The sequence below is a fragment of the Frieseomelitta varia genome, unplaced genomic scaffold, assembly GCF_011392965.1.
Source record: "Frieseomelitta varia isolate USP_RPSP 00005682 unplaced genomic scaffold, Fvar_1.2 scaffold_891, whole genome shotgun sequence".
NCBI lineage: Eukaryota > Metazoa > Arthropoda > Insecta > Hymenoptera > Apidae > Frieseomelitta > Frieseomelitta varia.
Window position 1 is genome coordinate 307,580 of NW_025110691.1, and position 26,969 is coordinate 334,548.

The 26,969-nt window shown below is 32.1% G+C and overlaps 4 protein-coding genes, 1 long non-coding RNA gene and 1 other non-coding gene across 8 annotated transcripts in view; 2 read left to right on the forward strand and 4 right to left on the reverse strand.

Annotated features, from left to right (window-relative positions):
- Positions 1 to 13,604: 13,604 nt before the first annotated feature.
- LOC122537199 (28S ribosomal protein S21, mitochondrial) lies at positions 13,605 to 14,496 on the reverse strand. The gene is made up of 2 exons (XM_043670213.1): positions 14,349 to 14,496; positions 13,605 to 13,991 (listed from the first exon to the last, which is right to left on the reverse strand). Exon 2 carries the CDS (start codon positions 13,989 to 13,991, stop codon positions 13,719 to 13,721), a length of 273 nt encoding a protein of 90 aa, XP_043526148.1. The 5' UTR covers positions 14,349 to 14,496; the 3' UTR covers positions 13,605 to 13,718.
- A 692-nt stretch (positions 14,497 to 15,188) lies between these two features.
- Positions 15,189 to 18,364, reverse strand: LOC122537200. Its single transcript, XR_006308564.1, has 5 exons — positions 18,315 to 18,364; positions 17,845 to 18,104; positions 15,668 to 15,754; positions 15,419 to 15,573; positions 15,189 to 15,222 (listed from the first exon to the last, which is right to left on the reverse strand). It is a non-coding gene; the product is annotated as an uncharacterized LOC122537200 (long non-coding RNA).
- Positions 16,348 to 20,276, forward strand: LOC122537197 (armadillo repeat-containing protein gudu). Its single transcript, XM_043670209.1, has 10 exons — positions 16,348 to 16,419; positions 16,826 to 17,132; positions 17,362 to 17,565; positions 17,642 to 17,728; positions 17,826 to 18,074; positions 18,358 to 18,789; positions 18,970 to 19,374; positions 19,537 to 19,758; positions 19,955 to 20,070; positions 20,133 to 20,276. The coding sequence occupies exons 1-10, from the start codon at positions 16,364 to 16,366 to the stop codon at positions 20,164 to 20,166; spliced, it is 2,112 nt and encodes a 703-aa protein (XP_043526144.1). The 5' UTR covers positions 16,348 to 16,363; the 3' UTR covers positions 20,167 to 20,276.
- A 118-nt stretch (positions 20,277 to 20,394) lies between these two features.
- Positions 20,395 to 23,357, reverse strand: LOC122537198 (receptor expression-enhancing protein 5-like). 2 transcript variants are annotated; one of them, XM_043670211.1, is made up of 4 exons: positions 23,127 to 23,357; positions 22,496 to 22,728; positions 22,270 to 22,405; positions 20,395 to 22,190 (listed from the first exon to the last, which is right to left on the reverse strand). In XM_043670211.1, the coding sequence occupies exons 1-4, from the start codon at positions 23,251 to 23,253 to the stop codon at positions 22,147 to 22,149; spliced, it is 540 nt and encodes a 179-aa protein (XP_043526146.1). In that variant the 5' UTR covers positions 23,254 to 23,357; the 3' UTR covers positions 20,395 to 22,146. The 2 variants fall into 2 exon arrangements, with proteins under 2 accessions (XP_043526146.1, XP_043526145.1); XM_043670210.1 differs by having other exon boundaries at positions 20,395 to 22,193; positions 23,127 to 23,356.
- A 491-nt stretch (positions 23,358 to 23,848) lies between these two features.
- The window catches only part of LOC122537195, a 69,178-nt gene continuing 66,057 nt past the window's right edge, over positions 23,849 to 26,969 (reverse strand). For both annotated transcript variants that reach the window (XM_043670207.1, XM_043670208.1), the window contains exon 7: positions 23,849 to 26,532. In XM_043670207.1, coding sequence (XP_043526142.1) covers positions 26,080 to 26,532 — 453 coding nt within the window. In that variant the 3' untranslated portion in view covers positions 23,849 to 26,079. The remainder of the gene's footprint in view (positions 26,533 to 26,969) is intronic.
- On the forward strand, positions 25,609 to 25,680 carry Trnaq-cug. Its single transcript has one exon. It is a non-coding gene; the product is annotated as a tRNA-Gln (tRNA).

Here is a 26,969-nt window from a genome sequence, read left to right on the forward strand (position 1 = left end):
TTGAGTCTTCTAAATAATATTAACGACTTAATCGCTGCGACGATGTTAGTAATAAAATCATACTAGAAGACTGTAAAGAAGCTTCGTTTCTTTGGGAACCATGAAATCGGTACTGAGGTTAATTCCAAACAGCGAAGAACAAACAGCAGAGATGACAGTTGACTCTCCACTCCCGGATTTTTCTCGCCGCTGCATTTTCCCGAATATCGCCAGCCGACCAATAAACCGACGATTTACCGACAGGCGAAATAATAAAAGCGGCCGGTTTAATGGCGCGATGTTTAGCTACGTGTCGAGCGTGCCACATAATAAAACCGGTCCCCGATGCAATCGAGCTAAGTGCTCCGGTGAACGTCGAATATTTTGTTTAATTGCACGCCGTTATAATAATCTGGCCGAGGCGAAGTAATTATCATTATTTCCGGGGGATGAACTTGCGCGCAACTGCGTGTTCGCGGGATGTTTTTAATAACGATTCTTCGTGAAATGAAAATCAAAAAAAAAATCGCGTGCTGTTCGCCGCGTTGGCTCGCGAACGTGTTGTCCCAGAGGAAATTTCGTTCGTTTAATGACGCCGCGTTGAGATTAATAACGATGGAAATCGTAACGCGAACAAATTGATACTCGATTCGATCGTTAACCTGTTTCGATTTAATCGTCTCGTTTCGAGTTTTAATACCGACGTGAGGTTTTTCTCTCTTTCTCGAGTCAACGTCCTTTCTCTTCAACTTCCTGGCTCTTCTCACCGATCCAACTCATCGTTTGCTCTTCTCTTTCCTTTTCTCTTTTCTCACGTACGCGACGGCTGTTTTGCAAACTATTTTGTTTCACGGTTTTACGAACCAGGAAATTATTGTTGCAAACAACCACTCGTTCACTGGATTTAATGGAATAAGGTACTATTAGTCTTGCGCAGTCTGAACTGAAGATTCACCTCCTCGGTTGGATATTCGGGATGAATATGTTCTTTCGCTCAAGTGTTTCATTAGTCATTTAAATCTCGCTCGTTTAATTTGCTTTCTTGCTTCGCTTGAATTTATTATTAACGCGTGCGCTGTAATTCTGCATGATTTTTATGTGATCTTCAGCGAAATGAATCCTACAAAATTATACGGCCCTTACACGTTTTTACGTTTCTACTATTTTCCTCGATTAAATTCTGATATCTTGACGGCACTTATGGTAATTAATGGAAAGCCAATATTAAGTTCGAATTCTGTTTGAAAACTAAGCTATATTAACCTAGCAACGATGCATTTAAACACTCGCCACTTCGAGAGTTGACGAACAGAAATGAAAAGAAGGGGATTACATGAGCACGACGAAGAAAAAAAAATCCTAATAGAGAGAACCTTCGATGCAAATCAAAAACCGGTGAAATCATAAAATTTAAATAATAGAATTTTATATATATGATACAATAAAATTAATATAGGCTGGCCACTGGAAAACTGAAGGGTTTGAAAAAGTCATAACTTGTTCATTTTTAATCTTTTTTATTTTCTTTCGTGGGTTGTAGAAAAAAATCCATTAATTATATTTTCAAATAAATAATAATCATTTCAAATAAAATAATAAAAAATTTTAAAAAACGTGTGTTTGTAATAGTTATTTTTGTTTTATATCATTCAGTCTTTTAATGACCACTTTGTTTTTCAGTGACCCACTCTATATTAATTATAATAATATCAACATTAATATTATATACAATTATATAATTATCTAATTATAATATTAATATTATATATAATTATATAATTACATGATTATATATTATATAATTATATATTATAATATTAATATTACATATATAATAGAGTCAAATTAGTATTAATTATATTAATAATTGAAATTATATATAATAGAAATACAAAATGCGAAGGAAGTGATAAAAAAAAAAAAAAGGGAACGAAGTTTGCATGAAATTTCAAGCGAAGGAGCAGCGTAGAGAAGGAGAAAATGGTCATTTAAAAGGAGTTGGTTTCATAGCCTGTAACCTGTAACCTTCAATTTCTTGGCTGGAACGATTCATTTGCATCATCCATGCATTCTGTGTCATTCGACGACGCCGTGCCGTCTGACCGGCGACGTCCAGGCGCCCCAAGTCTAGCTTTTTACTTGGTTGTTTCACTGCAGTTGTACTTTCAGAGATTCAAAAATTTTAAAATGTACCTTTGGAAATGAAAAACTTACACACGAATCAATATCTAACTATTCTCATCTGTTCATAGCAGAAGCGAGAGAATTAAAGATCGATGTCACTCGAGAAATATTACGAGAGGAGAAAGTTTTTTCAACGCGTTTTTCAACACATTGTAAAATTGAAACAGTACTCTTACATGAAAAAAATGAAACGATTCGTACGAACCACTATCCGATCGTCCATAAACACAATGCAATGAGTTCGAGAAAGGAAAGGGTGACAATTGCGCGATTAAACGCGCAATTTGATGTGAAATGTCTCTCGGACCCGGTTCTCACTCCCACGTTCTCCTCCTTATTTTCTCTCTCGTCCATTTCCCGTGTCACTGTTTGTCTCTTTGACAGCCATTCGTTCCCGGTTTGGCGTCCAGAAGGACTCGAGAAGAAACGAGCGACAATGCGACGGGGTGGGGAATGAGTGGGGAAAAATAAAACGAAGGACAGGAGGACGAATGAAGTTTCTCGTTTGTCGGGACGTGGCCCAGTTTCTCGTGGCGGCGAGGACGTTACGCCCGATGGGGAGCGGGCGGTTCGAGAAATACTTTACCTAAGTGAAATGTAAACAGTCGGTAATGGATTCGCCAGCGAGTCTTTGGGTAATTGCGCCTGATTTTGCTGTACAGCTTTACACCAACCTCCCCGTACCCACCCCCAATTATACGTCGATCCGTATGAAAACATAATTTTCCCTCGGATACTCGTGACCGGGAGTGATTCTCTCTTCTCGCCGAGGGAGGAAATATCTGCGAATTGAATCACGAGGAGAACTGCTTGGATTCGTTTGAAACGCTTAGGGTACATTTTAAACCGTGTATCAAGAAACGGCGAATTTCATTAAAGATATTTGCGCTGTTGCGCATTTATCTTTCTCTGTATTTGGTGTCGTTAACGCGCGCAGAAAGATGATTTGACACTCAATGCTGTACAATTTTCACACGTTACAGGCGTAAATCATAATCCGACTACGGATGTATAAATACTGCACGCGTACTTTTTTGCGAAAATACATCGAACATTTAAGGTATAATTGTTTATAATTATAGCAAGATAAATATTTAGAAATTTCGAATTTGTGAAATTAATTAATCCGGCCTGATTGATCTAACCCATTAGCGATTAATTTTCATTGTTTTCATTGTGTGTTGTGCTAGTGATCCTTGGGAATATGATCTTTATTATTTCAAACATTCATCGCAATGACGCATAGTCTTTCCAAACACAATTACTCATCAAGTGATTGATGACGTATATCGGAAAAAGAAAACAGCTGATGTATCCGCGTCCTGATAGAATAAATCAGTATTAATGAAAAACACGTTTGTATAGTATATTTCCCATAATATGTAACGCCATTAATTAATTATAATATATTACATACATTTAATATATTTAATATAAATGATATTTATATTATGATATAAATTATAATACAAATGATATTAATTATGATAATATAAATTATAATATAAATGATATTTATATTAAATATATTTTGAAATAATTTTCAAACTTCAATATCCTTCAATGATACTGAAATATTTACCCATTTAAAAAAAAAAAAAGAAATTAAGCACAATTACATCATCGTGACTTCGTTGATAAGCCACTATTTATACGTATCGAAGAAAAATGAATAAAAATGAAATTTTCATAATCAACTTAAGTATGCAGCATAATCAGCACACTTGCATCATCGATGATTATTCATAATTACATCGTCATGACCTCATCGATATTTATGAATGAGGAACGAATAAATGAGGCAAGAATTAGAATAGAAGTTTTCATAATCAATTACTTCTTACAAATCATGAAGTGATTATTCATGAAATATTGATACTAATGATTAATTTCATCTTTTTCTTTTTCAAATCGTTCTTTTCCAACATCGGTTTATGCAAACCATTTACAACTCGTACGAGACAATTTAAATACCGGTAGACTTCATTTTTACCAGTTAAACCACCTCGATGCTATGGTGAATAGATATAAATTGCAAATGGTCGATCATTTGATTGGATATTCAATATCGTGCGCCGTCATCGCTTGATACCGAGCAAATCATTTACAGATATGCTGCACGCGGTCTACGTTAAAAATTATTACACGCTGTCGTGCGTGAACAAAATAAACAAATTTTCAACGTTGTATCAACGTTCCTTTCATCAAAAAATTGCAGTACCGTCGCTTGGAAACAGACGGTTTTAATTTGACAGAAAAGAATCATTATGAACATTCTAATGAGTTTCTCAACACATTATCTCTCTTCGTTCCCCCGCATACCTACGGGAACATCGAATGAAATATTTTAATTTAATACGTCGAAATCATATTTAATTTAATACCTACGTTAAAGTCATATTTCGAAACGCTTTCGTCGTGGATATTAAATGCAATTTCCAATGAAAAGATACATTACACGCGCAGCGTGCGCTTGCAATTAGTATAACACGATACGTACATCAGTTTCGCCACTTCTCTGTCGAAATAGAAACGCGTATGAAAATTCTCGAACCCCGAACTGCGAACTGAACAATCCGCCGGTGTGTTTTCCATCTCTCTGCGTTGCAACGTGAAAAAAAAAAAAAAAAAATATTGTCAGAAGAAAGTCGCGCGCCGAAATTCCGAAGCGAGTTCTTTGACAGCTACAGCGGCAATCGTCTTTTCCGCTTTGTCGCGTCTCGCTCAATCGACGAATTCCAACAGCGTTGGCATGCTTGGAACCGAGGTTTCGGTTAAAAAATATTTCCGACAAACCAAGCACTGCCAGTCACTTTGTAAGCGAAAACAGGCGAGTTTCACTCGCATCTCGGCGAGCGAATTTAGCAAAATTCGATAAATCACGATCGTACGGTTGAATTTTTTTTCTTTTTTTTCACAAAGACGCGAGAATCCCGTGTATTTCTCTTTTTTTTTTTTTCTGTTTTTTTTTTTTGCGACAGAATCACGCTGGCTGTCTGTGCGATTTTTCCGAATTTTGTGAACGTAGCGCGAAAATCGTAGCGGAGAGGCGTAATCGGCGATTACGCTGGCAAGCCGAGACGCGATTTTGACATTATCGCGCGACCGCCGCTGACGCGACACCGCGATGTAAACATTGTCGAAAACGCATTTATGCGGCGTGCATCGGACTCGATGTTTCGTCACGATAATTTCGTTGATTGGATTTGAATGGTGTTTGATCGTGGCTCGTGCCACACCGCGTTCACCATATTATCAGTATTAGCCGTAAAATGTCATTTATTGGCGAGCGTGTGTCGTTCAAAAGCCATTAATGCGTGAATAATTGCGAAAGAGGCGACGGAAGTACAGGCGTACACAAGACGAACCACGATGATCACTTGGAAATTAATTTTGTTATTCATCTGAAAGGAATGTTATTGCTGTTGGATAACGTTGTTACGAATCTTTACATAGAGTTCATTCACGCCGTATGGATTATTATATATTATTTTTTATTATATATTTAACATCATATATTATTATTAAATAAATTTTAAATTTAATTTTAGATATTTGAAAAAAGAATCTTTCCGAATTTTGACTACATTTGAGAATTCTCCATCAGTGGAAACTAATCATCGAATCGAGCTGATGCTTTTAAATTTTTTAAATGTGAAAAGTTCCAGAGGAATACGTTTACATAGGGAAACTAATTTTGTGATTTGGTATAATGTTCTGAATACTCAAAAATAAATTATAAATGGAAGATCGATTTCTCCTCCTGTGTATCTTCGATTAAATTTTACGTTTTGTTATCGTATCAGTCAAATATTGAATTTCAAGTAACAATTTAAAAAGCAATAATGGTTGGAAGTTTTCCTTCATAATATTTCCGAATAACACATAGTGTTCTTTTACACTTTAATGACTTTTTAATGATACACGTTTAACGTTAAAATAATTTTCATCATTGTATTGCTAATGATACCTACTGTGATAAATTTTATGATAACAAACTATCTAACATTAGTATACTTTCTCTCTATCTTACAATAATTATATCATATTTATTTTTTTTTATACATGTACATTACAAAAGAATATTGTTCCTTGTACATATTATTAAGAAACTATTTAAAATAAAGCGACACAATGAAAAAAAAATAAACTTCTTAGGAACATCAGTTTAGGAACATCAGTAGAAAATTTACCAATAATTCGGCCATTTGGCGATAACAAAATGTTTCTTTTTTATAATTGAAATAATAGCCTCTGAACTTTTAAAGTCTATTATTTCTCATGATCTAAAAACATACTTTGAATTTTTAAAATCTACTGTCTGCTACAGTCTAAATATTTATTTGAATTTTCTGAAGAATATTAATAAAAAAGAAGGCTAAAATATCCTCTGAGCCGAGATAGTTCACCATTAAAATGAATTTTCACTGATACTGGCGATTCTTGCCACTAATCTAAATGTAAAATGAAAATGATGTAAAAATGGAGCAATCTAACTAATCTCTCTGACGATTGAACGCGACTTTTCATTAAATATCCATTAAGAATTCCCCCAAAATATCAAGATTACAAATAACAATTGATCCGTTCGAAATCGATTAAATTGACCATCGGTTAAATTGATTTGAAAGTGAATGGATTAGAGTACTAGAAAATGTGGAAACAACCATCTTAAATTCGTGGTGCTTTACGAACTGCGAGTGTGCTTATGCTAAGTCGCATAAAGAGAGTCGGTCATAAAGCACCGGTTAATTCCAACTTGTGAACTTTTTTAAAGAGCCACGGGAATACATCGTCCGAGATAAAGATATTGTCCAGAAACTTTTCTGATATCCGACCTGTCTGGCGCGGTGGAAGCTTTTTTCTATCCGACACAGCTCTCGTGAAATCACTTCAAGCGTCATAAACAGTGTAAAACTGCTCCTTGTGAATCCAAAAAACCACTTCAAAAATTTGACATACAGAAGTGCAACGCTACCAGCTCCAACAATTTTTGTTCTTTTAATCACTGTGTATTTTCAGTAATCCTTAATTGACGAAATGTCTGTTATGTACAATACACGTTACTAATTCTTAATTATCGAAATATGTAATTAATGTGAAATACTTCGTCTGAGTTAAAGGCAAGAATATCAGTCTCCAAATTATAAAATGTTAATATTTAATTTTTATTTGAAACATTAAATGTGCTAAAATTTTCTCTAAAAGTATTTTATAGAGATAGATATTATTTCAAGATATTATTAATGCATATCTCCAAGAAACTACTAACATCACGTTCCTATTAATTAAAAAAAAAGGAGCAAAGAAGCATGTTTAATTTGAAAAAAAAATGCGTGATTTCGAAAGAAGATAGAAATAAGTCAACTTGAAAAAGATATAATAACCTAAACACAGAATAATTACCAAATTTAATACCAAAAAGTAATCTTAAATTTTGCTTTCTAATCAATAATTTTACATAACGGTGTGGTAAATTAAATGATCGAGAAAGAGAATTGCAAGAATTATACATTGCAAGGAAATTACGTAGAAGAAAGGATCTTTTCCACGCATTTTGCAATAATGCGTTTCCACGTGTAAAATAAAATCGGAGATACTAGCCGACAGCTATTTAACGATTAAAAGTGCGGCTATTCTAGCGGAATCAACTGATATTTGCCAGCGTACTCTTTGATCTTTGATCTTTGATCGAGAATACGCTTGAGGAAGCTGAAATCTAACGCTTTGCAAATTGATTTTTTCCCCCAATTCTTTCCTCTATCATTCGTCTAATCGAACTTCTGTTCTATCTGACGAAATCGTTCTTTTCTCTGCTCTGCACTCTTCCCGGACAGTAATTGTCATTTCTCAATTGCATTCTTGATACTAGCGAAGGATTGCACATTTTTGTCTTTCGATTTATCTACGGAAAATATTCATTAGTTCCTCGAAGAATAATTAGTTCTATTTAATTGGAGAATTCATCAAAATTCATTCCAAAAATTACATACTGACATGTTCTGAATTTCATTCAATTCTAAACTCGTAATCATAATGTTGACTCTATTCTCACGTTTCAGTCAATCGTTAATTCAAATCATTCTCGGAATGTCTGAAAAAATATTTTTTAATTTCTTTGTGCTGAGATGCCCTTTTGGATCATGATGACTATAATTAACATAGCTTTAAACATATTTTCTCATTCAATGGATCAATAAAACAAGTTCATAAATCATCTCTTATAAATCATTTTAACATTCCCAGTTCAGAGTTCCCTATTATCGAAAAACAATTTATAATATGTTACTTATGTATTATCCCTATCTATTTTATTGATATTACATTATCTTCAACATTTACAATGTATCACTTGTATAATATAACAATATGTCATTACATATTACTTATATCTATTTTATATTACACTACATTACCCTTAACAAACTCGATTATACCTCAATGAAAGAAATAAGCCTTATCTCGTTTTTCAACTTTAATTCTTCTTCAAAGATTCATCAAAAAAGAATCCTACCCAAACTCCAATAAATTTCTCTTATCCAAAAGTCCAACTTTCAATATACTACACATTGTATTATTTTGATACTCGACGAGTTGAATAAAACAAATTTATTTCATCTTTCACTTCCAATTCTACCAAATTCCTCGTCTACGCTGCATTACTGGAAAACTCGCCAATGAAAGAAATCAGATTTTTTCCCCCTAGCTTTCAATTCCAATTCGCTTTGCGCGAAATAAATAGTTGCAACAAGTTAGAAAACAAAAGTCGTTGCTCAAAGTACGATCCCATTATTCGTGCAGCTCGCCTGCAGCTTGCAGGATATACGCCCGCGATTCGCCGGTATTCAATCATGGACGAAGTTCTCCGCCAAATTGGCATATTTAAAGGCGCGCCTCGTCACACTAGCCGTGCGCTTCGAGGTAATTTTCAGCTTCCACACGCTTTTCTCACGTACACTTAACGACTGGTATTCATGAGCAGACAGACCAGAGTAATCGTTTCACAATGAACCGCTCTAAAAGTTGTAAGATTGCCGTTTCATTTGGAAACTTGTCGCTCGGTCTTCCTACCGCTCCTTCTTGCTCCTGAGCATTTTCATTGGGCACTTTGCTCAAACGAAGCTCAGGCGGACAAATCATATCCGCCACGTAGATTTTTATCTATGCAAGCGTCGATCGACATTATGATTTTCTAAGGGTTTCAGTACATTGATTAATAATTAAGGCATTATTTGTTACGTAATTATCGTTTTGGATTAATTTTCTCTCGTAAGTTTGAGCATGATGTGCTTAATATCGAAGATTTTACGTCTAAAGTAGAATATGCAGATTCTATGTATTTTAAATAATACGTAAACTGAATTTTCTCTCATTTTTTCTTATTCATTGTTTTTTATATATTTTAGCGAACAATGAAAAGCCCCACGATAAAAAATTGAAAAATCTCAAACAAACTCAAAAGTTCTGCCATTCTGAATTGGCATATTATATTAGAATGCGTTAGAATCTATAAACCATCGATTTGCACGTGTTGCATCGTGTTATTCTGTTTATCTTCAACAAAGCAATAAAATTTCTCAGTTGTGTGAGATATGTTGCAGATATATCACAACATAAAATAGAATTATTAACGATACATGACACGAATATATAGGGCTGACATTATGTGTTTAACCAACGTCATTGAATTCACAGATGAGATACCGAATTAATATTCAACAAAAGATAAAAGGACTCAAAATAAAAAAAGCATATAAAATAAAGTATAAAAGGTGCATTTCGTTTTTTGAAAGGCAAGTGAAAGCTTTCAAGGTTGCTGAATATTTTAGGAGGAATTTGAATAACTATTATTTCAATTCTTTCGAAAATACATTTGCCAGCCTTTAATACCAAAGTTGATATTTGGAATTCAAAGTTTAAACCTGACTTTGAAATAATTCATGCACTTATCTTCTTCATCTTCGAATATTTCTCCTTAATTCCGTGAATATACTCATCTTTAAATTCTGCTTTCATCGCACAAGAGAACTAGATATTCGTATATAGAGACTTTGAAACTGAAATTGTGTAAATTACACTCTTATGCAATCAGCAAATCACAAAAAATTATTGAAAAATGATCGACCATTTCTTCTTTCTTCTTTCTAACAGTTTATCGCACAACTCGTAGAAATTTACTTATTATTTATTCACCAGACTTCCACAAATTTTGGAAGATAAATAATTTTTGCCTCTGGTAAAGAATATTAATAAATCTTCACTCGTCGTACTCACTCACATTCATTCGTATACTTAAAATTATAAAAACAATTCTAATATTATTAACTACAATTTCCTAATATTATTAATTAATAAACCGTTACCTAAGACAAATAAATTTCAACTTCAAATTTAAGAAGTAGATTCATATCATTATACTAGAAAGATCAAATCATTTCCATCATCGAAACAAATATCGCTGGAAAAATTTTATGTGATCGAACAAAATTTACCATCGCAATTAAAAAAAGGAGGGAAACTATCGTATTCATTGATTTGATTGCGCAAGAAATCCAATGCTCAGCATTCGAAAGAGGATCGTTTCGAAGCCAACGTAGAAAAGCGACTTCGATGAGAGTGGAGAACGTTTTGGTTGGAAACGCGGTTTGGCCTAACTCCGGACGAATCTGGATCCGAAATTATCTTCGGATTGCTGGCAAGACAGTTTGCCTGGAACTGAATTTCTCTCTCTCTCTCTCTCTCTCTCTCTCTCTCTCTCTCTCTCTCTCTCTCTCATTGGAAACTATCTATTTCATTTCTTCCTTCCTTTCTATATCGGTCCATTTGCACGTCTTCTCCAGTTCCTCTCTTATTCTTCTTCACACTTGCGATTTCTTCATTTTTGCACCATGCACTCGATCAACTTTTGATAAAACACAAGGATAAATAGGCATAAAGTGATCTTTAAAAAAAACTTAATGCGAATTCATATCTCTGGAAATATCACCGAGGAAATGGAGTATTATAAGTAACAGAGTACTTCGAATATTTTACAGATCTACCTATCTTTTTATAGACTTCAAATTTTCTATAAATAATAAATTTGTTTTTTTGCGCTTCAAATTTTGCTATTCTATACCTATAATTATATTATAAGAAAGACAAAAATTTGTAAATATATTATAGAACGTTCATAAAAATATTTGATCTGTATGAAGTTTACATCCTGCAGTTAAGGGTACTGGCAACAAGAATAAAATTTTCTCTCATCAGAAAACTTTTACTGAGATTTCACCCTACTTTTGCTGTGTACTTGTTAAATAGATAAAAAGACTTATAGATTTTTTAATGAATATCTGACCAAACAACTTACATTCCAATTCTAGCGAACATTTCCCTAAAATTGTCTAATTGTTACATAAACTTCTTTTTAAAAATTTCCTAAAAAAATTCATTGTTTCCCATGGGACGAAACGTTCGTCCGCTTCATATCTTGCTTTTTTACTCTGTCTCGCTTATCATCCAATAAAAAATCCAATAAAGAGCAAGGTAAATTATTATTTTCACGCAGTCTGCCTTCATTCTCTCCGTTTTTTTATTTTCCACGCTAAAACCGGATAAAAGATAAAACGTTTCGTCGGTTTTCTTGGCAATGAGTTCACCAACTTGGCGAAAATTGAATAGATAGCAGAAACGAACAGATACTGGTGCCAAGTTTTCCCAGGAGGAATGAAAAAGAAAGATAATGACAGTCAACAGTCGACGAAAGGGAGATCATTATTCGTAAATGAGTAGTGGTTCTTAATCATTTTTCTCCATGTATTTTTCATACTATAAAAAATATTTTGCTACGATATTTTAATTTATTCTTTGCAAATTGTTACATTATTTTTACGCATCAGAAATTAATTATGTAATGAGTATCTGAATATTTTATCAAAATATTTAGAAAAGGAAAATGTAAAATAAATATCCAACAAACGATCCAACAAATAAACGAGATAACAATGTATATGTCGTATTAAATTTTGAAACTAAGCGCATAAAGTTCATAAGTACTGGATTAAACTACTAAGGTTTCTTCAAAGTAAAGATAACGAAAATTACTTGGGAAAAATGTTGCGCTACTTGGCAGAAGTTTTATCATGACTATATTTTTGCGGAAAAGCGGATATAGAACGTTCGCATCCTACTTTAACGAAAATTTTTTCTCAAGGAAAAAAACTAAACGTACTTCCTATTTTAATATGAAAATGACTGATATTTCAAATCACAAAATAACCTATTTTTTATCTTCGTCTAAATATTCTTTTAAGAAAATGAAAACAATTCTGTTTTGAAAATTATAGATTATTTTAATTTATTTAATAGAATTTTCTGTAATAGATGGCTAGAAATTCTACTGAAAATTTAGTACAATTCATAATCTCTCATATGTACGTCATATGAATAAAAATTGTGAATTAACTTAAAAATGTGAATTTTTGGCTTTAGAAGAAAATATGTGTAACAAATAAAATAGCAGACAATCTTAACGCTCTTCTGAGTTTATTTTCAAATTAAATAACGAATAATAATATTTTGTACGTAAAATGCACGGCAAGTATATCCTAAATAAAAAAACTAAGTTTCACTTATAAATTGTTAAATATTATTACTTAATTCTTTCTGCTTTTCTAAACATGTTGTTCATTCATTATACTAATTGATTTTAAAGTAAAAATTAAAAATTATTTGAAAAATTTTACAAGCAAAATAGTGACACCTATCAATGAAATGTCAAAGAAACTGATGGTTCAAGTAGTTTATAGAATTGCGCCATCATACAAAACCTCGCAATTTTGCACATCATTGACTTAGTCAATGATTACATACAAATAGATGTAACAGCCAAAATACTTTTTATGACAAATATCAGCGCCCTCTTATCATTTTAGAGTCACAACCTACCATACCGATTTAGGCAGGTTTTACACCGCAGCACTACTAGTGACAAAAATTAAAATATGATCATTGACTCATTGTTAGTCAATAATACGACGTAAATTAGTTTTTTAACTGCAAAAGTTCATCTCTAATTTTAGTACTTTTAATACTCTAATTTTAGTACTCTAGTACTTTTAATAAAGTAACAAATATATTTAATGAAATAAACAATTGTCTATTAAATATTATCAATGATTATATGTATACAGTATAAAAAAAATATACCACATTTGTGGTATGAATATAACATAAATATTAATGTTATTATGATGTATATCAAATATTAATTATATTACCATGAGAATCTACAGTAGAATCTATTAAAACAAATTAAATATTATTGAATTTGTAAAAAATTCAAATTGACAGGTCAGAAAACTTCCAAAATCGTGTCACAAGAGGAAGATCAAATATTTTATTTCTTTATTATAAAATTATGTGCTTTATGATTCCAAGCATATAATCCCAATACTTGATATTTTTACTATATTTAATACCTTTTAGTAATTTGTACAGAATACAGATGAAATAAAGATATTTACCACCACATTGTATGGATACAAACTTATAGATGACTCTCAAGATGCAATTTACTCACTGCCAGGAAATGGATTTTCTCTATTTTTTCTTAAAATAAACTGGATTTTTCTAGTCATATCTTCACAATAAATAGCTTTACACTTTTCATAATTAATCCTTCTTCTTGTTTGGGTAGGTTTCTCATAGTATCTAGTACGTCTGTATTGCTCAAAAACACCTTCTTTTGACAGTATACTGTTCAATAAACGGTTAGCTTTCTCTAAATTATTATTTTGAACCATAATTGTCCGACCAAGAAATTGAGCATGCTTGGCCATACCCATCTGAAAAAAATATTCAAAATCAGTTTTTTTTTATTAACATTTCATTCGTTCATTATGTTTCATCCATTAGTTTTCTTATAATGAATTTAAAATATATTATTGCACATAATTAAAAAACACTTCGTAACTGAATAAAATAGATATTATAAAAGCAAAATAAATATAAGTAAAAGAAAATAAAATTTATTAGAATATTCTTTTTAATATAATTTTTCCTACATTTTGTTTCAAGAACATGATATCAAATGAAAATAAAATTTATAGGTTAGCAATGCATTAAAAGTTTTGAAAATCATTCTTTAAATTTGTCATTTAAAGCAATTTACATATTAATTAAGTACAATATTTATACAATACCTTGAATTTTGATTAAATATATTCAATTATTGAAAAAGATGTTAAATATTTGTAGAAGTACGATTACTTGCTGCAAAAAAACACAACCTACGCCGCACATGCGTATGTACTGTTTCGATAAATCGACATCATGTTTAGTCTTCAAGCGCGGTTTATTTGAATGTTTTACCCTTCACATTACAATTATACTTTCACTAAAATTTTTTTATGATTTTCGTATGAAACTGAAAGAAATATTTTCAAAAATATACATTGATTACAATAAATTTTACTAAAATATATTATACTACACTAATTTACGTATATGTATATAATCGATTTCTTCATTTTTATTTTCTCTTCAAAGCAAATCAATTAAAAAACGTATTAATAATATATATTTACAAATGTTATCATTCTTACTTGTTATAGAATATAATCCTTAATTCTTAACACGTGGACGTTCGCAATAAAATTGCATGTGACCCAAGAAAAGCATATTCAACATAGTGATAATGATAAAATATGAAATTAAACAGGATAAAATCTGAATGTATAAGTTGTTGGTAGGTACAATAAATTTGTGTCCATCCATTTATTTGATTTAAAAAAGTATAAAGCCCGTGAGAAGCACAAAAAGAAAAAAAGAAACAATTAGTATCATTATAATCTTATATGTTAAGTAGTAATATAAAATAATTACTTCTCGGTCTTTCAAATTATATCGAAATCCCCAGCGACATATACAAAGCCATATTGACAAGGATATTAAAAACAACACCACTGAAAACGGAGTAGCATATATGTGTATACGAAACATTTGATTCTCTAACCAATTTTACAAACCGCACTTAGATTTTCTTTACTTCCAACGTTTTCCATGAAGTTCTGCATTCTGTAACATTTAAGGCAACTCATATTAATAAATTCTTCAAAAGGAAGGACACGTAAATTTAAGGACGTGTAATTCAAAAATATAAAATTATTAGTTACTAATTACTGCGTTCTTCAGGATTTGCATAGTTGAAACTATAATTGTTGAAATTATTAAAAACGCGAATTTTTCTCTTAATTTTATTTATTACGCTCACCTTTCAATTTAATGGTGAGAAAATATTTGCTCATAAATTTTGGTTACGCGCGTCGCATACTTTTTCATCGATTTAATTAATTGTGTAATGGTATATCTCGTAAATTCTTCTTTCCGCGTATCAACTATGCATTATTTTATTTGATAATATTTTCTCTGAAAATATTTGTTTCGACATTAAATAACGAATGGACTACAATTTTTTTAAATTTCGACATAGAATTTAGAATATCGGACAATTAATGTCTACGTATATATTCACCTTGTCATTTGTAAATCTCAATTGACGCGATTAAACCTGGTCGTTATCCATTGAATGCGAAAAGTCGAAACAGAGCTGTCACAAATGAAAAATAAATATTATATAACAAAGTATTGCTACGTTCAGAATGTTTTACATTGAATAATTTTAACGTCATATATCTGTCATGTGAATTTCAATATTACTCACATTCTGTATTCACATTCTTTTAATATACATATATAAAAGCAAACATTAAAATTATGTTAAAAATATGTTCAATTGATCGATTTATTCAGGTCAGGTTAAGCAATAAGTTACGATTAATTAATGTTGTCGAATAATTAAATTAAGAATACGCGTCAAATATAATATTAATTATATATACTAAATAATAAGATATATCGTAGAAATTATGTAGAAGAAATTAAATACAGAAAACATATGAATAAGCATCTAAGAAAATTGCGCTTTGTTTATATAAAGCGATTTTATAAGAAAGATAATTAAAGAAAATTAATTTTATATCGTTCATAGAATAAACGTCTGCGTGGATTATGTCCGATAAACGATTGTTTGATCAATAGTTGCATGTTTAACGTCGAGGTTAACAAATTTCTCAATACAAGAGTTCAAAACAAAGAAGGTATTTTATTCAATATGTGTTTTAATTATTTCTTGCTAATCAGGATATTATAGAAGATTATGCCACCAAAACGAAAGAAAAATGGCAAAAAAATACCCATCGAGCCACCACCAGCGTAAGTTTAGAATTACTGGATGCTTTACTTGATAACCTGATAGTAAATCACATTTTTAATTCACAAGGTATTGAAATACTGAAAAATACTGAAATCAATTTTATAAATTTATATGATGTTTTCAATAATTAATGCTCCTATTTATCTTTCAACATTTTATTGCAGAGGTGTCATTTTGCAGAATTATTTGTTTTATAATATCTTTTATCTCAAAATCTCCGTATAAAACTTATTTAAGTGTATCTATATATCTATCACGATATTCTATAATTAAATAAATCCATTATATGTTATACTTTATAATTAAGTAAATCCATTAGGCATTTGATTGATATTTGCTTAATTTAAAAAATCTACCTATCTATATTTCAACGAACATGTAATCATAATTTTTCTGTAAATAAAGACTCGAGCCGGATATTCTGGAAGTGCTCGAACCGGAAGAATCGCCGAAGCCACTGATATCAGCTGTTACTGGACAACCATTCGGTCCTCGAGTTCGTTACATCAGTGAAAAACAGGAGGAAGATAGTTCGGATGACGAACCTGAGTCAGAAAGCGACGATGAAGAAAGATACATGCAGGATGAATCTCCGGAGGTGCCATCAGAATTTTGGCACATACAGAAACTTATCAGATTCATGAAAGCGGGCAATGAAACCGCAACTATGGTGGCTGTCTGTCTTTTAAAAGACTACGACCTGACCAATAGGGTAATTTACTTACTTGTTTCTTACTCCATTTTAAGCTCATATTTTCTGAAGCTTGACGTTTTTGACAATTCTTATTAAATAATCCAAATTAAAATAACTGAGAGAGAATATTTTCACGCAGAGTTTTCTTAATTAAAACAATGTTAACTTTCCAATTATATATACCCGTAATGAAAGTTAATAAAATACATGAAGAGTAAAATACAATTTCCATTTTTTGCAATAACAGATTATACAAAAGGCGATTCGAGAAATGGGGGGTCTGGAGATTCTGGTGAACCTATTGGAAACGAAAGATTTAAAATGTCAGAGTGGCTCGTTGTCGGTTTTACTTCCGATCGTGACATCCACAGAAATGAGACGGTACCTAATCGATCTTGGTATTGTAACACCGTTGATTGAAATGTTAAAGTATCCAGCCAGAGATATTCAAGTTAGTCATTTGTTAATATAAATATGATTTTCAAAAGACCGTTAAATATAAAGCTAAGAATTCCATTTATACGAAGGTTTTAGCTGCAGAAACTATGGCTGTTATAGCACGAATTAGAAAAGCGAGAAAACAAATACGAGTTCGAGGCGGTATACCTCTCATTGTAAGTTTCCTCAATTCGTGTTCGAATTCGTTTTTTTAAAAAGCGATTGTTCAAAATTCTTAGTTTCGTGTCGTAAGAAATTTGTAACGTTTAATAGTTAGATATAATGGACGTACCAGATTCTATTCTTCGAACAATGTACAACGAGCTGAACGAAACTAACAAGGAATTGGTGGCAGTTGCAATAGGCTGTGCCAAAGTTTTAGATTCTCTGAGCAGTAGCCCGAAGGTCAGAGTCACGCTTCACAAGTTTGGTGTGGTAAAACATATGGAACGTTTTCTGAAATCACATCACACTTCTCTTGTAATACCGATGGTGGGAACTGTACAGCAATGTGCAAGTGAGGTAAACGAAATTTCAATGTTGTTGAAACAACTGTTTAAAAATTCGAAACTGTCAATTAATAATTAAAGATAACTTCAATAATTGTATAGAGTATGTAGAATTATTCTACCTATGCTACTTATCGATATTGAATATTATCTATTATCAAGACTGAACTTAATATTACACTTTTCTGACCACCAAAAAAAAAAACAATCATACACTCGTGATGAAAATGACAAAAGCTCATGAAATATTTACCAAGTTACACACATAGACTGTGTAATTCTCTCCGCAATTGCAGGACAGATTTCGTAAAGCGTTCGAGACTACGAATATCATTTCTGACGTAGTACGACACTTGCAAAGCGATAATGTCAAGTTGAAAGAAAACTGCGCCTTGGCGATATTCAAATGTGGACCGAACAAAGTTGCTAGAGACATGGTTCGGCAGACACATGGTCTAGATATATTATGCAACCTTTTACAATGCAAAGAAGTCCGTGCTAATAAGAAATTATTAGCCGCCGTTACAGGCGGAATATGGAAATGTGCCATAAGCCCAGAGAACGTGGTAAGATTCAATCAAAATAGCCTGGTGGCTTCCTTAGTGCCATTTTTAGAGGAACACGAGGATGACGAGGTGCAGGCGAATGTTGTTGGAGCACTGGCGGAATGTTGCAAAGATTCTGCTAACAGAGAAGTCCTTAGAGTCAACGATGGTCTACCAAATCTGGTAAATTACATACTTATTTTATTTTACTTACTCTGACGAATGATTTCATCTGATATATTAAATTCAAATAGAGATTATGCGTTCTTCTTTATCTACGGCAAGAAATATTATTATTTATCCTATCTTGATTATGTGACAACACAAATATTAATTAACATCTCAATCATTTAATCTGTATAGATTAAATTATTGAGTTCCACGTACGAGCCCTTATTGGAGAACATACCACTGGTGATAAAGGAATGCGCGAAGAATGAACAATGCATGGACATCATTAACGACCCAGAGCACACTAACGATGGTGTTCGATTAGTCTGGTCGTTGCTGAAACATCCCAGCGACGTGATCAAAAGAAACTCGTGCCTCGCGTTGGTGCCTTGTATCAAACACGCCAAAGATTCCCCGGAAATGGTACGATCGTTCGTAGGTGGATTGGAGCTCACAGTTAGTCTTCTTGAAAATACCAACACCGAAGTACTGAGCGCAGTATGCGCTACTATTGCTGAAATCGCCACGGATCCAGAAAACTTGGGTATTCTCAGCGATCTTGGTGTGGTGGAGAAACTGGCGAATCTTGTGAACACGGTGATTTTTTTTTTTTGGAATCTTTTTCTCTCTTTCTTCTTGAAGGATCTCCGAAATATTTTCGAACGATTCTTCTTTCGAAAGAGCAGTCTTTCAATTTTTACAATATTTTCGAGTTAATTCTACGCCATTATGAGTTACATTTTGCTTTCTTTTTTTTAGGAAGATGAAGGTTTGCGTGCAAATTTGACATTAGCGATAGCTCACTGCTGCGAATGGGGAGAGAATAGCAATAAATTTGGTCAATTGAACGCGGTGGCACCATTAATTAATTACATGACTAGTGAAAACAAAGCTGTTCTTAGAGGAGTTTGCATAGCTGCGTATCACTTAAGTAAAGAACCTATGAACTGCATTACAATGCATACTGCCGGTGTTATAAAGGTACAGCAATATGTTTTCGTTTAAAAAATCGTTTCAGATTACACTATGTTATTTTGATGATAATACAGTATTCATTGAAATTCTTCAACGAACGTGTATATAATTTTTATTTTAGACGATTTAAAGTTATTCATTTGACAATTTCCAAATACTCTGCAATTGTTCATTAATATATATTTGTTTTAAAAATTTCCAGCATGCACTACGTTTGGTGGGATCAGATGACCCCGAGGTGCAAATTGCAGCAGCATGCACTATTAGAAATATTAGAAAGCTTGCGCTCACAGCAGAAAAATTACACTTTAAAGAAATGTACGTATTTTCCTTGTTTCAACTGCTTATCGTTAATTTTATCTATTATTATTCAATTGCAGAAGTACGTTGGAAGAAACAGATTATCGTTTGTAACATATCGACGTTCCGAATACTGTACGAAAACCAAATGCTTATTAGAAGAATATGAAATAAAACACAATATCTTTATTGAAATCAACTGAAACATACATATCTAAGATTTCATCAACCAATATAGAAATCCCTATACTTAAATATTGTTTGTGCTTCAATTTGTAAATTTCATAATTTAATTAAAAAACGATTCAGGATTTCTTGTTAGCGTAAAAGAATTTGTTGCCCTCCATTTTTAAATATTTTACTGTTGAATAAAACCATTTGCTCGTCTTTTCATGCTGACAAGAAATCCTAGCCGTTCACCGCGTTCTAACAAAGCTATTATTTTTAAACCATCGAATATTTTGATTCTTGATCGCTGACCTACGAGACTATTTTGATTGTCTCCAAGTAATAGTTGGCGTCAATCCTCTGATCAACGTCCGCTTCATCGTATAGACACATTCGTATTCAAGAATGATTAGCTAGTATCGGCTAGCGAATTTGTATAAAACAGGCTCGCAGACAGATAAGCTTCTTTGTTTAGTCTTCTCATTACATAGAAAAGGGAGGGAGAATATTGATAAAACTTTGTATCCTCTATTGCTACAAATAAAATTATCCTCTCTAATAATAAACTATGTTCAAATGTACATTGTACGGCCACAAGTCCATTCAAGCCGGAATATCGATGCAATAGAAACAAAATACGGAAAGGAGTATAATTTAGTGGAGATGATCACATCAAGATTGCAATCCAGAGGAAATCCACGGATTGCCTAGTACTCAAGATATAACCGCAATTATTGGCGGATTACATTTTCAAACCTCTCTCCCGAGGATGGATTAGAAGAGAGTTTTTTGGAAGTTGATCATCTTCACTGGTACAACTAGGAATGGGACCAGCATTCATTGATTCAGGACTTTGCACCCTCCTGGACGTGACAATAATCAGATGAAGGAGCAGCGATGAAACTTGTCTTCGAGCCTCTCTTCCAAGGACAAATTAAAAGGATTAAGGAATCCAACATCTCCATTAGTACATCCAGGAATAATTATATAATGTATATAACTGGTTAGCCGCAAAATGTATTCCTCACTGCTTAAATATATGTCAAATATGAAATATTCCCACATTCAAGCGGAATTTCATTGCTACAAATATTCTTAAAACTTATATAAAAGCTTATTTGTGCAAAATTAATATTTAATTTATCGCTTTAAACATTTTACGCTTAACTGGAATTCATCAATTTCTGATATTCATACATCACACGTATATATCTTCAGTCAAGTACTTATCATTTATCAATATCTATATATATCATCTAATCCAACCTTCGTTTATAAAATTATAAATCACACTATTTATGTAACCTACTTTCTGTAGAAGCTGTTTTTTTTTTAGCGATTTTACAAATCATTATGCATTTATTTTTAATATTAAAAATATCCACCTCCATTATAATTGTAATATCGTATATGATATAAAAAAATATTTTTATAGATTACTTGGATGGTTCTTATAAGTGTTAACAAATTATCTAATCACAAATGATACCGTGGGACTACTAGTGCTATCAATTTACATGTCATTATACTTGTTATAAATTTCTGTATTTTATAAGGGACATAGTACATGAGGAAACAGAATCTTGAATAATTGTATTTTATATATATATATTTGTACATATAAAACAATATTTATTATATGTAAAATTTTATTTCTTAATGTACTGTATCCTTTATAAAGTACAGAAATTTATAACAAGAATAATAATACATGTAATTGAATTTTACAAATATTTAGAGCAACATCTAAATAATAGGCACAATTGATTATAAAATTCACAATGCTATAAACATTATATATAAGAAATTAAGACTGTCAAATATACTTTAGTTCTTTTTTTATTAAGAATGGACGAGGAGGAAAAACAGTAAAAATTTTTAAGGCATGTTTTTCACAATTTGACCTCCAGGGATTCAAAATTGTGATTATTCTTGTTTTTCCGTCAATAAAGCATTTGCTGCTGCTTTAACTGCTGAAATAAAAAACATTTTAAATGAAATATGATAGACATTAATTATATGTGTTATATTTGATTATAATGAATATACCGGCATCTTGAGCAGAAGATATTAACTCATCAACTTTGTGATGATATCTTAAAAAGTTTGGTCTAATAAGACAGTGATACAATACTAGGGAGCCATTACGTTCAATAGGTGCCATTAGCCATATATAAAAGAGACACTGCAAAAACAACATAATAAACTTACGTTTATATATACAATATATGACTTGCATTTCATATATACAATAATTATAATTATGATAAACTACCTTAAAAAGCCAATAGACAGGAAACCAGCATAAAATGTAATCTGAGAAAAATTCAACAATTGTAAAAACTGCGAAAACAACCCAATAGGTCAACCACTTTGTATCATCCTCTTTCTTTGGACTTTCCAAGGCTTTCATAGAACAGTATGCAGGATACAAAAATCCAAAGACATTACAAACTAACTGCTGACCAATACCAAATACCAAGTATAATGCTGAAAATCCAATAACACCTGAAAAATTTAGAGAAAAATTATAGAAAAATTCAGTGAAATTAATTACTGCAAGCAACAAGTTTGTAGAGATAATACAGCAACTCTTGGTATATTACATAAATGCAAAAAAGAATTAAAATATTCTCCACGTTCATTACGTCTATGAATACTCAATTGTCATCGAATGCCTTCGCAGAATTTTAACTTATAAAATAACCGCGTCGTTAAAAATCATTAATGCGACTACGTTGCGATATAATAAAATATGCGTGCACGTTTAACATTTCACTACATTGGCAAATAAAAATTTACATCAAGTTCTCGTTACGTAAAGCGCTAATTAACTGAATAATTCAGCAAGACAATAGCGTCTTAAAAAAATTCACAAAGTATATATGTAATTCTAACGTTCATACTTAAAAAAACGTAGAGTCGATCGACACCGGTCTTCTTCTCAACTTCGCCCAGATATTTCGCCCACAATTTGTTTTCATCGTGTAACGCTTTCTCCATAGATTGTTTAATGGCTCCTATTCTCGACATTTCGTTCGAAATTTCTGTATATAAATTTACAAACGACACTCTTAACGAATTTGCAGTCTCACTACTAACTTTACGTGCATGCGAATCGATAACATAGACAAACAATTGCATAGAAAGGAATGTGCATGTCATACGTGCGACATCTATCGATAAAATGGAGGAACTATTAAAATAGGAAAAAATTTTAATATATATATATATATTGCAAATTATTTGTCATAATACAAAGATTAACATATTAATCATGAAATAATGAATAAATCATGAATATGATTTATTCGAATGTAAATGATGAATAAAGTAATCAACAAAGTTACAAATCTCTCATATTATTTATCATGAAATTCTTGTAATTAAAATAAAATTTATTTCTTCAAGTCAGTTATTCACCTAATAAAATAATGATAAAAATTATACAGAACAAATGAAAAATTTTACGTTATGCCAGAATGAAAAAAATTAGGTAAAACACGTACAATTAGCAATATTTTTATTTTTATTATGAAGTGTTTTTATTTCACTTAAAACACAGTTACACATCTTTCGAGCATTTTAACGTTATCATATGTTGTAGATCGCTTATTGTTAGTGGGCGTACAATTCGATTAAATGTTTATCACATTTACAAGTTGCTTTTCTTATTGTTACCTTTTTTTTTTTTTTCTTCTTCTTTTCTTTTTTTCCTACAAAAATACGTTCCATCGCGCGTTATAAATGTAGATCAATTCGACATTCGACGGACATATGTACGCAAATATGCGAGGATAATAAATATTAATACTTTAGAGACTTATGTTCATCAACACTTTCGCGACACCGTATACGAAACGAGTAGGAACATTTTAACAAATTATTGTTTGGCACCGCAGCTGTGTCGCTGTACGTTCCCTTGTTCAGTAATTTGCTTGTTGCTTTGTGAAATACGGGTAGAGTACATGAAGAAGTGCTGATTCATACCTTGACCACCGTGTGCAATGTGTTTCCGGTAAATCACTGCTTGCACAACATCCAATTACTGTCAGTGCGAATGCTCTCAGTGTGTTTCGCGTTACGCATCCACTGAAATGCCTCACAAATTAATTTAGATTGCGGTTTAATGAAAAAAGTTACAACGTTTCGTTAATAAAAGTGTTCAAAAAATTAGAAAAAAATTTGACTTTCACGTTCTAGTGATTATATAATTCGTTCTGTCGAATATATAAGTGTATATAACTTAAGAGATACTTATTTGAATCATCTCATTGCTCATTCTTTCTCTGTAGTTGGATCACAATTTTCATCATGAGATGCAACGAGATGATAATTTATCTTGAAAGAGATTACGCTATTATAATAAGCGTTTCGTTTGCATATACATACTGTTTTCGCTCAATTGCTCCATCGCGCTTGAAACATATTTATAATTATGATTTAACATTTTGATTTCAATTTTCATAGTTCTCATTATACCGTTTGAAAGGTATTTTTTGATATCATTGCCAAAAGTATGTATTATCTGTATTTTGTTAATTTTTATTTTCTTTAGATATTTTTGCTCTCATAACTATATTTGATCACGCAGTAATATTCTTTTTCAACTTCAATTATCATTGCAACGCAAGAATGCAACCGCTCTCTAATTTCATTATGATAAATTATTATGTACAATTGACGCTAATTTCTTCATGTTTGCAATTGTTACGGCAATTTACGTATACGTTCTCAGTGGTTCTGAATTGACTCAAGATTTGAATCGAGCACCAAATAATCATTTATGCACGAAGAAACCTCCTTACTTTTTCGATTTAAATGCAGTGGCGTTTGATCGTGGGGGAAGTGGCAGGAAGTGATTATAATACATCGTTTCATTCAACGAAGAATGCATTATGTTACATGGACTTGCAAATTTACACGTTCCGTTTGATTATCGTATTGTACAAAAGCGACGTTTATTCTCGTTTGCAAAATAACACTTAAGATATATATCAGACTTTGTAACGAATGTGTAATTGTTCATAATTACTAGTGAAAAAAGAAAAATTTCTTAAAGCTGTCTCCTCAAGCAATGATATTTCCTTATATTTTCTAACAAGTAGTACATTACGTTAATTTTTATCGTGTATATACGTTTTACGTTTTTTGCATCGCACTCTCCCCCTCTTTCTCTCGTTTTCACCATCGATGATTTGATTTTTTAACTAGATATGTACTAATGGATGATTTCTCGTATTTACATATTCGCAATCTGATGGATCGTTCCATCAAACATAGTAATTCTTTTTGATGTTTCATTCACTTGAAATTCTATAAAAGTGCGTGATGTATGCATTTACCGACACACGCACACAATTCTGATTTTTGTGAAAAAATTCTCAAGGTCTCATGGTGTAACGGCTAGCACTCTGGACTCTGAATCCAGCGATCCGAGTTCAAATCTCGGTGAGACCTTTGTGATCTTTCGCACGATCCTTTTTTGATTTGAATAGACGACGTCATTTGTTTTGACGACGTGCAATTTATTCTCAATTACGCAATTAGATTTAATAAATATTTATGGAACGTGAAATATAAGATCACACTCTTGGAGCGTAATTTCTCTTAACGATGAAAGTACAAATTGAAAAATAAAATATCAACGAACGCAATATCCGCTCCGCGATTCTTCGATTTTAAATTTAATTATGATCGAAGAATAAAAATCTTTTGACTCTCATTAATCGGTAATCATAAATAAATTTAACGGACATCGAAATTTGGATGAGCATATGTGCAAACCTGAATCTAGTCGCTTGTAAAAAGAATCGTTTTATTCAAACAGGTAGAAAATCGTACAAAGTTTAATCGAGTTCATAGTTTCGGTGTCTGTAGCAGTTTCTTCTCCATCGATCGCATCTTGATGCATTTGGCAAGGAGCGCTATTATCGTGAGAACAGCGCCGAGAAACGAGACTATTCCTAGGACAACTAGTACCATAAACCAGTTTTTGAAGCTGCCTATCCTATCGCCAAAATCGCAGTTGCAGTTCTCGCTCTCGTTGAAATTCAACGCTGAGAAGTTCACCGGTCTGAGAGAGATTAGCTTGAAATCATCCTGGACCTGACGTCTGATGGTGGAGTTCTGCGATTTCTTTATGAACCTGTAGGATATCGTGTAAGTGAATTCTTGACCGTCGTACGAGCCTTTCGCGCTGTAATATTGTATTAATAATTCATTTCCGCTGGAGGTGAGAGGAACTTGTATGTTATTAATGTCCTGGTGGGATACGTCGCAGTAGGACCACATCAAGACGCTGTTGTTCACCTGAAAATTAAATATTAAAATCGCCTTTGTTTTACTACGACGAGGAGAAATGCGATTTGTAATTAGCATAACAGGAATCGCAGGGTAGAGAAACTTCTCTGTGGAATGAAAGAGAGTAATATCTGGGCAAGGAGAATATTCTCACGTTATTTCAAAATACAGACATGCAACAAAAAACTTCAAAGGAAATTTGATAAAATATTTCGAAGAAAAGTAACAGAATATATTATGTGGTTGATGTTAATAACTTCAAGGATATAATAAATATGATATTTCGACTGAAAATGAACGAAAACTTTCGTGCAATAATCGATAAATTAAAATTAAAATTGACTGCTCCTTCCAAGAACGAAAGTCACTTAGGAAGAATATTTCAAGCAACGAAATAAAACAACGGAAAGCTATTAGGTTTGCCACGCAAGCTGTTAATTTCTTAC

Excerpts from the sequence above, each read along its gene's own strand:
- LOC122537197 (XM_043670209.1), top strand. The coding sequence starts at position 16,364 with ATGCCACCAAAACGAAAGAAAAATGGCAAAAAAATACCCATCGAGCCA. Across the intron at positions 17,133-17,361 it reads ACTACGACCTGACCAATAGG|ATTATACAAAAGGCGATTCG; the intron begins GTAATTTACTTA and ends TTGCAATAACAG. Across the intron at positions 18,790-18,969 it reads ACGATGGTCTACCAAATCTG|ATTAAATTATTGAGTTCCAC; the intron begins GTAAATTACATA and ends TAATCTGTATAG.
- LOC122537198 (XM_043670210.1), bottom strand. The coding sequence starts at position 23,253 with ATGTCGAGAATAGGAGCCATTAAACAATCTATGGAGAAAGCGTTACAC. Across the intron at positions 22,406-22,495 it reads CTGTCTATTGGCTTTTTAAG|TGTCTCTTTTATATATGGCT; the intron begins GTAGTTTATCAT and ends TTGTTTTTGCAG. Across the intron at positions 22,194-22,269 it reads ATCTTCTGCTCAAGATGCCG|CAGTTAAAGCAGCAGCAAAT; the intron begins GTATATTCATTA and ends TTTTTATTTCAG.
- LOC122537199 (XM_043670213.1), bottom strand. The coding sequence starts at position 13,991 with ATGGGTATGGCCAAGCATGCTCAATTTCTTGGTCGGACAATTATGGTT.